The sequence below is a fragment of the Syngnathus scovelli genome, chromosome 10, assembly GCF_024217435.2.
Source record: "Syngnathus scovelli strain Florida chromosome 10, RoL_Ssco_1.2, whole genome shotgun sequence".
NCBI classification, from domain to species: domain Eukaryota; kingdom Metazoa; phylum Chordata; class Actinopteri; order Syngnathiformes; family Syngnathidae; genus Syngnathus; species Syngnathus scovelli.
This window is the reverse complement of record NC_090856.1, coordinates 5703796-5717538: the sequence shown is the minus strand read 5'-3', so window position 1 is coordinate 5717538 and position 13743 is coordinate 5703796. Positions and strand designations below refer to the sequence as shown.

Genomic DNA, 13743 nt, shown 5'->3' with positions numbered 1-13743 from the left:
CTTATAACATTTCTACACTCGGTGTGGTTTCCAGCTCTGCGTCTTAGCAATGCAGCAAAGTGGCACATGTTCTCCGAAGATGTTAGAATTAAACAGAGCCTCCTGCCGCTATTCACGGCTGTAATCTCGTGCTGGTGGCGGTGTGGGTGGTCGTACAGCAGATGGATCACGGAGGGTGGGGCGGGTGCGTCTCTTGGATAATGCTCGATAATGGCTTTCATTTTAGATCCTACTTACTGACACTCCTCTTTTGATAATCTCATTAAAAAGCAAACAGGCAGCAGGAAGCTGTGAAGAGAGCAGACGGACAAACAAGACATCAACACTGGAATAAATATGTGTAGTGTCGACAATGGCTCTGGATTTGATTTCCCGTAAAGATGAGTTTTGGGAGTGAGGAGAAATGTGACCAGAGAAGTCAAAGCCAACTTTAGACGATACCCTTTTATTCCTCTTCAGAGTCATTTCTCTCTTTTGTCATAATAGGCCACAAAATGGAGTCACTCGGATAATGGAGGCTGTTGTATACCAAAATAACACTGGGATCATCATCATGGTCTCCCTTCCACCCGATTTTCCTCTTAGGTATGATTTTCCAAGCGGTGAAGAACATTAACTCAATCGTCATCGACCTGCTCCAGTACAAGCCTACTTTGTGTTAGCTTGCTAGCATAGCGGAGATGTTCGCTCACGTCTACCAATCCCAATCTTCTGATGTGCCATTTTAATTTTACTTGATCTATCTCGGAGAGGTTCAGAACATTGGATGTGGCCCCGCCTTGGTCTTTACGGGCTCCTGTCAGCTTTGACGATGGCAGCGTGGCGTGAGGTCTGGCTAGCTGGGCGGAGACTTGAGCACCTGTCACACCGCTTGACTTGAACCCATTTGAAAAGCTACCTCTGGGTGTCTGGCTTGTTCCCCGCACTTGTTCTTCGTGCTTACCTGCTGCTTGTGTCTGCATAGTGGTGCTCTCATAACACGCCAGGGACACGGAGGTTAATCTTTTATTTAATGCTACCTTACACGCAGCCCACACAATTTAAGCTGCAGGCGTTCACCTATGAATGGGCTATCTTTCCGCTTACTTTTAATGCAAATATGTAACAAAAAGCGTGTTATTGTTTGAATGAAGCGTGCGGACTATGGTGGCTTTTCCTGTTGAAGAGAAAAGGACGTGATGATTTGACACACTGTCAACCTGTAGTGATACTTTTTAAGCTAGCTGTCTGGTGAAAACCATTTTTTTTGCATTTTACAATTGAAAAGAAAATCGTTTTTTAGCTGGAACTGATTTTTTTTTTTATATAGGGAGCAATTTATGCCACATATTGTTTTTATGCCAACATGAAGGATAGCATCCTTAAACCCATTTAATGAAGCCGACTTGTTTTGCCTACCACTGTAGTCACCTTCAACGTATCACATTTATACCAGGAATCTGTTGAGCTGATGCAAATCGTAATGACACTGTAGCAAGCCAAGCAGATGTTGGCTATGAAAAATAAATAGACTGTGATGTCAGCTGGAATCGTTCAAGACGGAGCTCCTCCGCTGACAGGCGGCCTGTGAAAACCTGCCGCCAACACAATTCTGATGCACAAAAACATTTTAGGTATACTGGATTTAACACAACACATCAGTTCGTTTAAACCCTGTGAGTTGTTGACAGTGAAACGCAATTGTTGCCTTTTGTTTACTGAGGACATAATTGTTCTTGTAACCAGCGATCCAACAATTTAGATGCTTCAGAGACGTTACACAAGGTCTAATAATAAGCCATATGAGTAGGAAAATTTTTCAGATCATGGTTTACAATTGTGTGAGCCATACTGAAATTTCAAGTTGAGGGGAAGCGTTATATTGTTGTCATGTGACTTAGGGGGGTTCCCAAAAATTTTGCATGTATGCACATATTTTGTACATATATTTTCTCTCTGGTTCGGAAGTGTGCACAGAGACGAAAGATTGTGCATTTAAGTTCCCCATCTCCGCTCTATGCTGACAAAACATTTCAAGATTACGACCCCCGCCCCCCTCAGCATTTAAGTTGCCCATCTCCGCTCTATGCTGACAAAACATTTCAAGTTTGAAATCCCTCCCAAAACTAAGATCTGGTACAGGTCTCCTATCTCCCATTCATCTGATCCTGAAATGGACTGAAGGGTAAAGAAAGCGTGAACGAGGCTGACAGGGAAGCGGATGAAAAAGGATCTTGACGTCTCCGAAAGCCAGGTATTAAAAGACCTGCCAGGCTCAGAAGTGCAGACACAAGCAGGCAGACATGCATTAAAGTTTCACAGTCCCGCGTCCCAGGAACGTCCTGTCTCGCTCCTTTTAGCGAGCACCCCTCCCAAATCCCCCCCCCGTCTCCTTAGGTCCTAGAATTGGACATGCTGAAAGCTCGCTCAGCTGCACTGCCCCTCCCGTGACCCTCATTTCAGGCCATCTCTGTCCCTTCTTGTTCCTCTCTGAGTGCCCTTTACATGGAACACAGAGGATGTGACTGTCCCCTGTGTCGGCGTCCTGTCTGAAGAATGAATGTGCCTCGGGGTTGGTTTCCTCACCCGTCGTCCCTCTGGGTACGTCGCACCTGAGGAGGAAAGAGCTAGCCGGTCATTCGGCCGATCAACCAAGCCGAGGGCTTGCTCTCCTCTCTCAGTTCTCCTCAGATGGAGTCCAAGTAGGTGAAAGGGGGCCAGGTTGTGCAAGGTTGACGTAACGAGGTCATCCAAGACTCAAAGGGGCTCCTCCGTCTGCCGTCAGCTTGCCTTCTAGCCCACACACTGCAGGCTGCGGTCCAGTGGCTGCCAGCTCAGGGAGCCACCGTGCGGGGGCGGTTTACCTTTCTGCTTGTTTGTCCCTCAGCTCTTTGCATGTCGGTAGAAGCTAGGCCTTGGGAACGGCGAGTGGGAGCCTCCTGACTGCAACATTGGCTGCTACCTTGGCAACCCAGGAGGGAAAGACGTGTTGAATGAGTGAGTGGGAGATGGATCCACTGTAGATATGCGTGCGCGGGGGATGCGTGCCGCTCTGTTTATGAATTTCGCTATTTAACTGTACAACTATTATTTAACGCCTGATTGTTTTCATGGTGTCTTTATGCAACTTTACTCAATTGTCTCTTCTCATTGTCTTTCGCTAACCCTCTTTAACCCTTCAGAGAGACGGCGACCTACATAATCGAATTGCATAAACGCAACTTTTATGAATTATTTTAAATTCGAGGTAGATTTAAAGTGGAGAGACTTGAATGGAATAATTTAACAGAATTTAGAGGTAAGACAATGATGAAAGAATAGGAAGGAACCTCGAAGGCCATTCCTGGATTTTTCAGTTTTGTCATTTGGATTTTATTGAAAATATTTTTTTATAATGGAAATATAAAAGCCATTGTCTTTTAACTAAGTCACACAACGTTGCCTTTGTGGCAAGATAGTGGCTTTTTTTTTTTCTTTCAAAGACAAGTGCGAGTGCTTCCAGTTGATTTTTGATGGCTAACCAGCTATTTCCAAAGAAGCAGTAATAACACTACAATGGAACAACGTCAAATAAAATGTTCTTCATGCTAGCAAAGCACTCTAGATCAAAGAGTGCACTGTGAGCCTCTCGCCTGATGATGGAAGTCGATGAGAATGCTTTCATGTTAGCGCCATACGGCTCTTATCGGCACAAAGTACAACAACAACAAAAAAAAGGACAAAATAATGGCTGTCAACCTTGTCCACATGAACATTACAGAACATGACCCTCACCGTATTCTTGTCCGCCACACGCCATACATCTATAATGACTTTGTTTATCTATACATTCATTTAATTACGCATCATGTTTTTGTTCATGTGACTTTTCATCTCCAGCCACGCTGTTTTGCAGATACCCACAGAGATAATGGCTTTGTCGCATGAGCCATTCTCAAAATAGCAGCACTTTTTCCCTTTGCGTGCCAAACTGCAAACATGTTTGTGCTTCTGCCTAAAGAGCGCTGAATTAACACCCTCGTCTTCTTCACGATAGTGCATCGACTGGAAGTGATAAAGCAGTGAGCTCTTATTCTGGCAAACACCCATTATACTATATATTATAGTAAATCATTTTGGGCAGAAACTTGCAGAAATACATTTCTGGATGATTATATTATTGCCAAGTGGATTGTTAGGCTTCACAAAATTCCAATTAAGTTGCATTAAAAGATTGACATAATTTTCATTAAGGAGGCACCTTTTATTACTGTTGCGGATTTCAACGAGTCGCTGGAAGAAACAGTGCAACGGGCACAGCAAGCAAGCCGTCGTGAAATCGAGGGAAAATGAATATCTAACCTCATTAAAAGGACATTAGGAAGAGCAATGCATCATTTGGTTTTCTTGGTTTTAATTGACAATTAAAATATATAAGTTAGTGTTTCCATTAAGATAATTTATCAGGGAAAAGACAATTCTTTTGTGAGCTAGAACCACATTAGAGCTTATTCATCTTGCATCTTAATGGCTTCTCCATTCGACGTCACATGCTGTACTTAATGAAATTATTTTTTTTTTCCGTAATTAGCATTAACCAATATGCTCATGCTGAGTATGTGAGTTCTATAATTGGTTCTCTGGATAAGTGTTTTTTTTTTTTAGCCTGCCTAACAATATGACAGAAGATATAACCTTCTCTTTTCTGTCCATTAAATCGACCTGTACACAATTACAAGCATGTCAATAGATCTCACCTGTTGCTTGATGGTTTTGGATTGGTCCCTATGGGAACTGAATGTAATTTCAATCCATCGCTCCCTTTTACAGTTTGCACATTGCAGGCTGGACTCTGAATTTCAATCGAGGTGCATAGAGTGATAATTGAAGTTAGGGCTAAACTACCAATAACCCCTAATTAATAGTAATTTCACAACTCATTGACTGAATCGCCATTCATTTGCACATCCGTCACTCCTGCTCAGTTGCTTTGTCGCTATTTTACTGTTACTGCCGAAATTCTTACGACATCATAATTAATTAACAATAGATTATGACTCACGCAGATTAGCTACACGTGACCCATCGCTAAAAGATTTTAAAGAGCCGTCGTCTGTTACAGTGGTTATGAAACTCTTCTTTTGTGCCAACATGACCATATTATACTGCCCCCTGCAGGTGGAGGTTAGTTAATCATTATAGACAAATTGTGTAATTCTTTATATTTTGTTACGTTACTGTTGATTTTGAAAAGTTAAATATTGCAGAGTGTTATTTTCGCAATTTAAAAAAACACGAACAAAAATACGGATAGGGGATACGTTACTAACGTTTCAAAGAATAAATTAAAGTTGGAATTTAAGGCTCTAGATAAGATTTATCCTTTATTTGGATAAATAAAACAATGTTACTCAATATTTAGGTTATCATGTCAGATTGAATGAACCATTTAAAATTCAAATCATCATCTGATTAACCTCTGTTTTTTGACTTAAGAGTGGAGTGAAGCATAAAGCATGAAGGGCTGATCCTGCAGTGTCGTTATGGTCCAATGCACAGGCATTTATTTATTTGTTTATTTCGGGGGGGGGGGGGGGGGGTGGCATGTATTAGTATGCATATAGACGAAGGAAAACAACTGGACGTGTCCCTTCTTCTCTCTTTGTTGTTATCCACTTAATAGTTTAGTAAACAGCCTCCCCTCCAGGCACACCATGACTCATTGACTACCATGCATTCTGGCCCTCACCATCCTGCTGTGAGGACACACTTTCTTGCTTGTGTTTGTTTATGTGTGCTTCTGTCATTGGTTGATTAAGTATGGGCTTATGTGTGTATATCTGCCAGTCTATTGCGTTGGCGCTCCCACCCACCCACCTACCCACCAACCCATCGTCAATGCAGGCAGTCTGCTGGTTGTTCCCTGCTGTTAGGTCCTCTAAGCAGCAGGGAAGTGGTGGGTGGAATCCCCTCCTGGGTCTTTCCTGGTGTGGAAAACAGATGTATGCCTCTATCTTGGCTCATCTACATGCTTACCTGGGAAGTGATGGACGCCAGAAGGTCTCTGTACCACCCTGAAGGCCTCCCCCAGCCTTGCTAAAGAGGAAGTGGGCATGGGTAGTTAGCAATAACGATGCCAGCCTCTGCAGACAAACTTACAAAGTATATACAGTTAACTTTTATACCTTCACCAAGTCTAGACAAACTGAATTTGGATCAGGACAAAAATTTGAGCACCCATAGAGTGGCAGTATTTTTGTGTTGAGGGTAAAATGCTCGGAATCGGATTTCCTCAGATCGATATGAATCTGCTTATGTAAACGCAGCAAGAACACAAGTATTTATTTTTTATATCTCGAGAAGCCGGCATCGGAATAGGCACGTGTCGACAGTCTGTATAAGGACACTAAATGTACACTGGTAGCTAGTTGGCCTAGTTTGGCCGCTTGAATGGCTTCGTGAGTGCTAAGAGTCTCGGTACCATTAAGTACCTGGCTGTCAGCTCCCCCTCTAGACTGCCCTACACGAGTGCTCTTCAGCAGAACACTTAATTTCTAGCTAACCTTCTGGTAACAGCGCTTGTCAAACCTCACATTTCTTGCTGAAGATGATGGGAAGAGGGTGAGAAAGTGGCAGGCAAGGGCAAAAGAGATGGTGAAAGCTTGACTGGAGTGGAGCAAGCAATTGATGCATCACTAGTCATATGTACTCATGGGACCAGCACTTTCAGCTATTTCTCTAGTGGTCTCGCTTGAGGTCAAAGAGGTGATACTGAAGAAACGCAGTCACCCAAAAAATAGTTTCCACAATACAAACGGTTTCATATATAGGACTGTTGAAGAGTTGAAACTTGATTTTTTTGATTTACCTCCGTATGCCTTTTCAAAATGGACGCCAGTGCAGTGGAACCTTGTATTTATATTGAGCTACTGCTACAGATATAAATCTGGCGATACGACATGCTCACTAAGCTAACCATCGGATTTGAAGAAACTCTCCCTTGCTAACCTGGCCTAAACGTCTCCTCGTGCATTTTTATGATGGGAAAGTCGGGTTAGGCTTAGGGTTAGGGTTAGCCTTGTCGCCTGCTCTAGTCTCCTGTAAAGTCTGATTCCAGAAAAATCGCATGAAGGTGGAAAAAGGAGCTCAGTCACTCGGATATTTCTCTACTTCCCTTAAGTCAAGAATTCCATTGTAGAATATATTTGCTATCTAGCGGGCAATCTCAACGACCTGAGTATTTTATTCTGACTCACTGACTAAAATCCATCCCACAAAACTCCTTCACCTGAATAGACGTGACTGAAAAGCACCTTTTTATTAAACGAGTGAAGCCATGCGGGGAAATTGTTTGTTTAGTTATATTTAAAGTGCCAAAGTTAACACCTGATGTCAGCTGCGAGGAGGAGGAGGAGGAGGAGGAGGAGATGGAAGAGCGGCCGGCTAGTTATAAATAGCAGTAGTCTCTCCAGGATGTCTGCCTTTTAATTAACAATAGAGAGCCTCGATAATCCGCAGTTAATCCAGAAGAAAAGAGGGAGGAGAGCAGAGAAGAGAAAAATCATCATCTTTTTGATGTTAGAACTACCAGTCCCTCCTGGCCCCTTCAATGCACACTGCTGATACCCACAGCCCAAATGTATTTATTCTGCGAAACCGCCGCACTCTATATTTTGCCATTCACTTTGTCTGCGACTAACTGCTGTCTGTTCCCATTAACATGAATATCCGCACGCTGCCCTTCTCCGCACCGACGGGGATGCGTTGCGCTCGTGTCGGTGGATCGGGGCTGTTTGAGGAAAACAAGCCGAGTGAAGATCCCTGATGGCTGCGGGCGTCTGCTTTAAGTCCGGTGCCTGTTGAAAGGCTTGATCTGTACGGGGAGACGTCAGGCTTGCTTCACACTCAAATGCAATCTGCTGCTGAGGACACTTTACAGCTGCTCTAAAGAGAGCCAAATATGCCCTCAAATACATTTAGTGTCACGCTTTAATTGCTGTGTGGCTTTGCTTGAGTCTCACTGTCATGTGACTTGTTCCTGATGCTTCACTAGTCAGCCATCGTGATGTTCTGGATCGCTACCAAGTCTTGACGGATGATTTTGACACGAATAAAAACAAACGCTCAACTTTTAAGTTTCCTTGTGTGTTGTAATTAGTTTGTTATTTTGGGGCTATTTGATCTCTCTGTTTTTTAAAAGTGAAGACGATTTGCAATTTTAGTATTGATTCAAGTCGATTTACATTGCGGGCCAAATTTGGCCCGTGGGCCACAGTTTGACAACACTGATGTATAGGAATAAAGAATGGTGATCTGAACTGAGAATCAATGTTGCATTATATTTTCACTTGATAAAAACAAATTATGATCTCTTGCTGAGATCTCATAGCTAATTTTCCTGGAATGAACTTCATCCATATCAATTTGGTCTTTCTCTACTTGGTGATGACTATAAATGGAGATGTCTAACGGCTTATTTTTCCTTCTTCGCTCAGGTCAGAGTCTGGGCTACGGCTTTGTCAACTACATCGATCCAAAAGACGCGGAGAAAGCCATCAACACGTTAAACGGACTCCGACTTCAGACCAAAACGATCAAGGTAACAGCCAAAGCCGGTGTTCCAATTAAAAAGAATTTCGATATCGCTGTATTTCACACATTGAATATTTTCACAGTAGAGTATCAATTGTACAATACTACAGTATATTAATTATCATTGGCAAAATATCCCAATGTTATTCTAATCCAACCTACTCTTCAAGTCCCACGTGTTTCTGTATTGTGTATTTTTAAGAAAAACAATGTCTGTTTAAAAATCACTATTTACAAATGTGGGGGGGAAAAAAATACATTACTTTTCCCGAAGCCAATTTGGGTCGTCGTTGGTAACCGAATACGAGGGAGGGATGCTATTAACATGCATGAGGCTTGGAAATAATTGACAAAAACAACAACAAAGTGAAAAAGCTGACATGAGTTTTACTTTCCAGATGTCAGTTTGTCATGTTGAAATTACTGAGACGTTCCTGGGAGATAATAAAATGTCATCATCCGCTTTTTCAAATATATAAAGCCTCTTTCTTATTATATTTTAATGCAACGCTTGATATAAAGTGTCAAAGTGCTAACCGAGACACGTCTCATCAAATCCACTCTATAGTTTGTTTGTATTTTTGTATTTTCATTTCCTCCACTGTATTTCCCACAGCGGCTCCGTGCCTGAGCTGCTCGCTTTCAAGACGACCAGTAATCTGTGGCTCCGGGGTAATCCCTGGATCCACATCCCTGTCAAACTCTTCTAATCTGATCCAATCTAATCAAATTCATCACATCTAATCTGATGTAATCTAATGTAATAGGATGGGATTAGCCCACAGTTGTGAAAACCCTCGGAGAATCCCTCGCTCTCTCTTGCCGATGCGCTCTGTCTGGCCCGGGTTCAGTACCGTGGCCTGCCTCTGGCTGAACCGTTGCCAAAGAGACACAATTATATGTGATGTGTCCGTGTGTGTGTGTGTGTTGAGCTATTGGAATGTGTGTGTGTGCTTCTGTTTGGTCGGATCCATGTTGACGTGTTTGTCTGTGATCCATATGTACGACATTTGCTTGCATATACAGGACTGTCTCCGAAAATTTGAATATTTTGATAAAGTTCTTTATTTTCTGTAATGCAAATAAAAAATAAATTAATTAAAGGCTTGCAATATTTCAGTTGATTTGTAATGAATCCAGAATGTATGACATTTTTGTTTTTTTTAATTGCATTACAGAAAATAAAAAACTTTATTACAATATTCAAATTTTCTGAGATAGTCCTGCATTTGCCACCAGAACTGCTCCACCTTCTTTACTGCTTTTATTATTGAAAAATGATAAAATAGCAACAATTCTTGTGTAAAACCTCCATCGAAAAAAAAAAATATTTCCCTTTCCACCGGGAGCTTTATTTGCTCACCGCCATCTCATGTTTTTTCCTTTTCTTACTAATATGGTCAAATGATTAGATGACGAATATCTTTCAACCGCCGCATTCATTCTTCAACATTGTTAAATATACCGGCCAGTCATAACATTAGGACCGTTTACGCAATATTCTTCCATTAGATGGCGAATAATGGTCTGCTTTGACTGACAGTGGCAGAGAGGTATAAATGGAACAATGTGTTTCATTTGGCTGTAATAAAAGTATTAAAAGTATTACACAAGCAAACCTCATCAAAGCTGTTTCTTTCATTTTGATCTTCCTGTAATTGAGGTAACAAAAATCATTCAAAATAAATCACTGCTTTTGTAACTTATAAATAAGCAATAAGGAAAAAAAATGTCAAACTCTTTCTGTCCATATTTTTGCTCTTTATCGTGATATTTGGCAACATGTGCTTTTGTAATCTTGTTTGGCGGCCATGTTGTTTGTGGAAGAAATGGACATCAGCGGTGACACGCTTTGAACTTGGAAAGCCACTAAAAGAAAATTGCCATTTGATTGTCAATTGATTAAATCAATTCATCACGAAGCCCGAAATGGGAGTAACACGACTTTTACTTCTTTTCTCTGACAACTTAAGCATCTCCAAGGCAAATTGGGTCAATTCTTTCTTTCTACAATGAAGGTTGCCACACTTTTTTTTCAGGGACACTTAAGACAAAATGTACGCATCCTCAGGCAATGTGTAGTGCCTTGGATTTTTTTTTTTTTTTTTTTGGCTTCCTCCATCTTGACACCTCCAATGTTGTCAGTCTGCGATCCCGCTCCCCGACTGAGGTGTGAGGGGAAGCGGCATGCCAAAGGTGGCGGATTCTCCCTGTGACACACATCGTTTCAAACACATCCAAACGCCGTGTGCCTGTGCGTACGTTAATCTTAACGCTTTGACTTGGTTTCCAACTTTTCCACACACACATATATGCGGTGCAGTTTTACACAATAGCGCTCACAGCTTGAGGAGGTGTTGATGGATTAGACATCTGCAGTTGGCTGACAAGGAGAGAAAATGAGGGAGCGCTGAAAAGAGAGGGAAAGCGCTTCAAAATGTGAGGACGAAGGAGAAGTTTAATGAGGCGGCAAGAGAGAGCGAGGAAAGGGGAGAGGGGGGGCGGATACAAAATACTTTTGCCGTAAAGAACTAGACCAGTGGTGAATTCGTGCAAAAGTAGACACGCTAAAAGTGACGAATGCGGAGAAAGCCGGCTGTTAGTCAAGAGTTGACTAGCTCAAGGATGTGACTTACATATCTGGCATATTTGCCTGACTTAAAACTGACTTGATGGCTTATGTCCTCCACCTGTCAGCGCTAATGAAAGCATTGCGAGGCAAAGCCGCTCCAGTCGACTGCAGCGGCGCCACCGCTAGTGCTAATGGGATTTTCTTGAAACTTTGCCGAAGCAAAGTCAGGTCTACATGAAGATGTTTGGGACCTGGTGTGACAGCTAAAAAGTTTACAGGCAAAAAAAAAGCAACGCCTGCTGCCATTTGGAAACGTCTGAGGTGACATCCGAATGGAAATGGCTGCCAAGCAACACGGGAAGATCTCTGTGTCCGGACATTCTGCTTAAGGGGATGTGCCGTGATCAATGTGTGACAATGAAGAGGTGACAGAACTGCTGTGGGTAATTGGTGGAAGGAGGAAAACGTTTTATTCCCGTAGTGGCTTGATTTGGTCTTTTGTCACCTAAAAGGAACAGTATTTTACTCTAGTCGTAGAATCTATCCAGTGGAGCATGTCAGTTGTGTCGTATCTTTTTTTATTTCGTTCCATTCAAACCTTGTTTGTATTTACAAATGAAGTCTTAAAAATCAAAATTAGGTTTGGGCACAAAGTTGAAACCAACTACATTGTTTAATAAAACTTAACTGTGCAAGCTCATCTTCACAATTTGCATGGTAAAACTACTCCTGTTAAAAGCTTAAAGGATTCAGGTATCTTAGCAATGGCATTATTACTTAAGTCTCAGTTAAATTGCAGATTGAGAAAGACATCTAAGACATCACCGTTTTCATATTTCAACTCATAATAATGCCTTAAATAGATTGAGTAAATTACATTTGAGGTCCAAGTCTTAAGAGTATTAACCGTGTTCCCCAGACAACTGGAGCTCTCCTTTTCAAACACGAGGTCCAACTACCTTAGGGAACAAAGATTTCGATTTACCCAGAAGACAACTGCTATCTCACCATTGTTACAAATTCTATTCCTCGCTGAGATAATCCCGAATGCAACGTTTCTCGTAGTTACGCTTTAATGTCACAAAGTTCGCTCAATCACTGCTTTTCTTGCGTTGCAGGTCTCGTACGCGCGACCCAGCTCGGCTTCGATCCGTGACGCCAACTTGTACGTGAGCGGCCTGCCCAAGACCATGACCCAGAAAGAACTGGAGCAGCTCTTCTCGCAGTACGGACGGATCATCACCAGTCGCATCCTTGTCGACCAGGTCACAGGTATCCATGGGGCAGCACCTCCTTATTTTTTAGGCAAACCAAAATGTGCAACAAATATTTGTCATCCATCCATTTTTTTGTACAACTTCTTGTATCGGAGCATATTCAGTACATCCCACATAAACGATTAATTCCCGACCGCAAATATACTTCAGTTTTTTGCGAGCTAGCTAGTTAGCGGCTAACGCAGCATCAAGTCGTAACATTTGATTGATAGGTTGACAGGTGAAGGTCAAGCTCCAAATCTTTTAGCACATTCGGGGGACAAAATGGAAGAAGAGCTTTATTCTTAATGATTCTGGAGCCTGATTGTATATATGAGACAGTTTTTTATTCATTAAAATTTGGCAGGCTTGCTAAAGGCACTCTTCTCTGCGGTGTGTTAAATTTGTCAGACATTTGATTATACATTTACTGGGCCTTTTTTTTACCAGGCCTAGCTTTTACCCTGGCAAAGTATATTTGTGAGTAAATTGAGGCAAGCTTATTATTATTTCAGTTTATAAACTGTTTTTGGGACATTTTTGTTTGGTGGCGTGTGGTAAGTTTTCCTAATGTAAAATGTCAAAACTTGCAAGCACATTTTTAATAATTAGACGAACTAGAATTTCAAAATTAATGACCAAGAGATTTTTTTTTTCTTGTTCAAGCAAAACTGTGTTGCACTGCGAAAATAATTCTGGGTGCAAGTGTAATCATATGAGAGGCACAAGCTGTGGAACATACATGCTCAATTACACAATTCCACTCCATCCTAAACATTGAATTACATCAGCCCATTGTGCTTCAGACGGCGCCCTCCAGCATCTCTTGGATCCATTTCACGCCACTTGTGCGTTTATATATTTGTGTGTTTGCATTTGTGTGTGGACTGGATGGTGGGGTGCATGTGCGTGCCTACAGGCTGCAACCTGCTCCAGTCTTATGTGCACTGTGTACTGATGAAGCAGAATAAATCAGCGCTGGCAGTGAAGTGCTGGACTGCCTGTAGATGGCGGGGTGACGAGGCGAAAGGGTTATAAGAGAGGGGAAAGGGAAAAAAAAAAGGCGATGCCGACGAGGAGAAAATAAAAGCACGTCGGGTAAAAATGGACAACTGTGTGAAAGAGAGGAAATGAGACGAGGGAGGGAGTAAAGGGCAGTTGCGAAAAGACAGTTTCTATAATAATCGCCACACACTTAGTGCTTCGCATCCTTAACAAATGTATCACCGAGCGAGACCTCCTGGGATTCCTTGCGAAGCAACACAGCAAGGCCACAGAAAACACATCTGTTCACACCCACATGCATGTTCATCAACCATTTTTAGCAGCACAGCTCGGGCCACATACTATGAATAAAACAAACCT

At 42.1% G+C, this 13743-nt stretch overlaps 1 protein-coding gene across 7 annotated transcripts in view; it reads left to right on the top strand.

Moving 5' to 3' along the window:
• Window positions 1-13743, top strand: part of elavl4 (ELAV like neuron-specific RNA binding protein 4) — a 61829-nt gene that overhangs the window by 27468 nt on the left and 20618 nt on the right. For 5 of the 7 annotated variants that reach the window (XM_068652090.1, XM_068652089.1, XM_068652091.1 and 2 more), the window contains 2 exons: window positions 8454-8557; window positions 12241-12395. In XM_068652090.1, the coding sequence (XP_068508191.1) occupies window positions 8454-8557; window positions 12241-12395 (259 nt within the window). The remainder of the gene's footprint in view (window positions 1-8453; window positions 8558-12240; window positions 12396-13743) is intronic. The other 2 variants (XM_049732136.2, XM_049732135.2) reach the window with 1 other exon arrangement.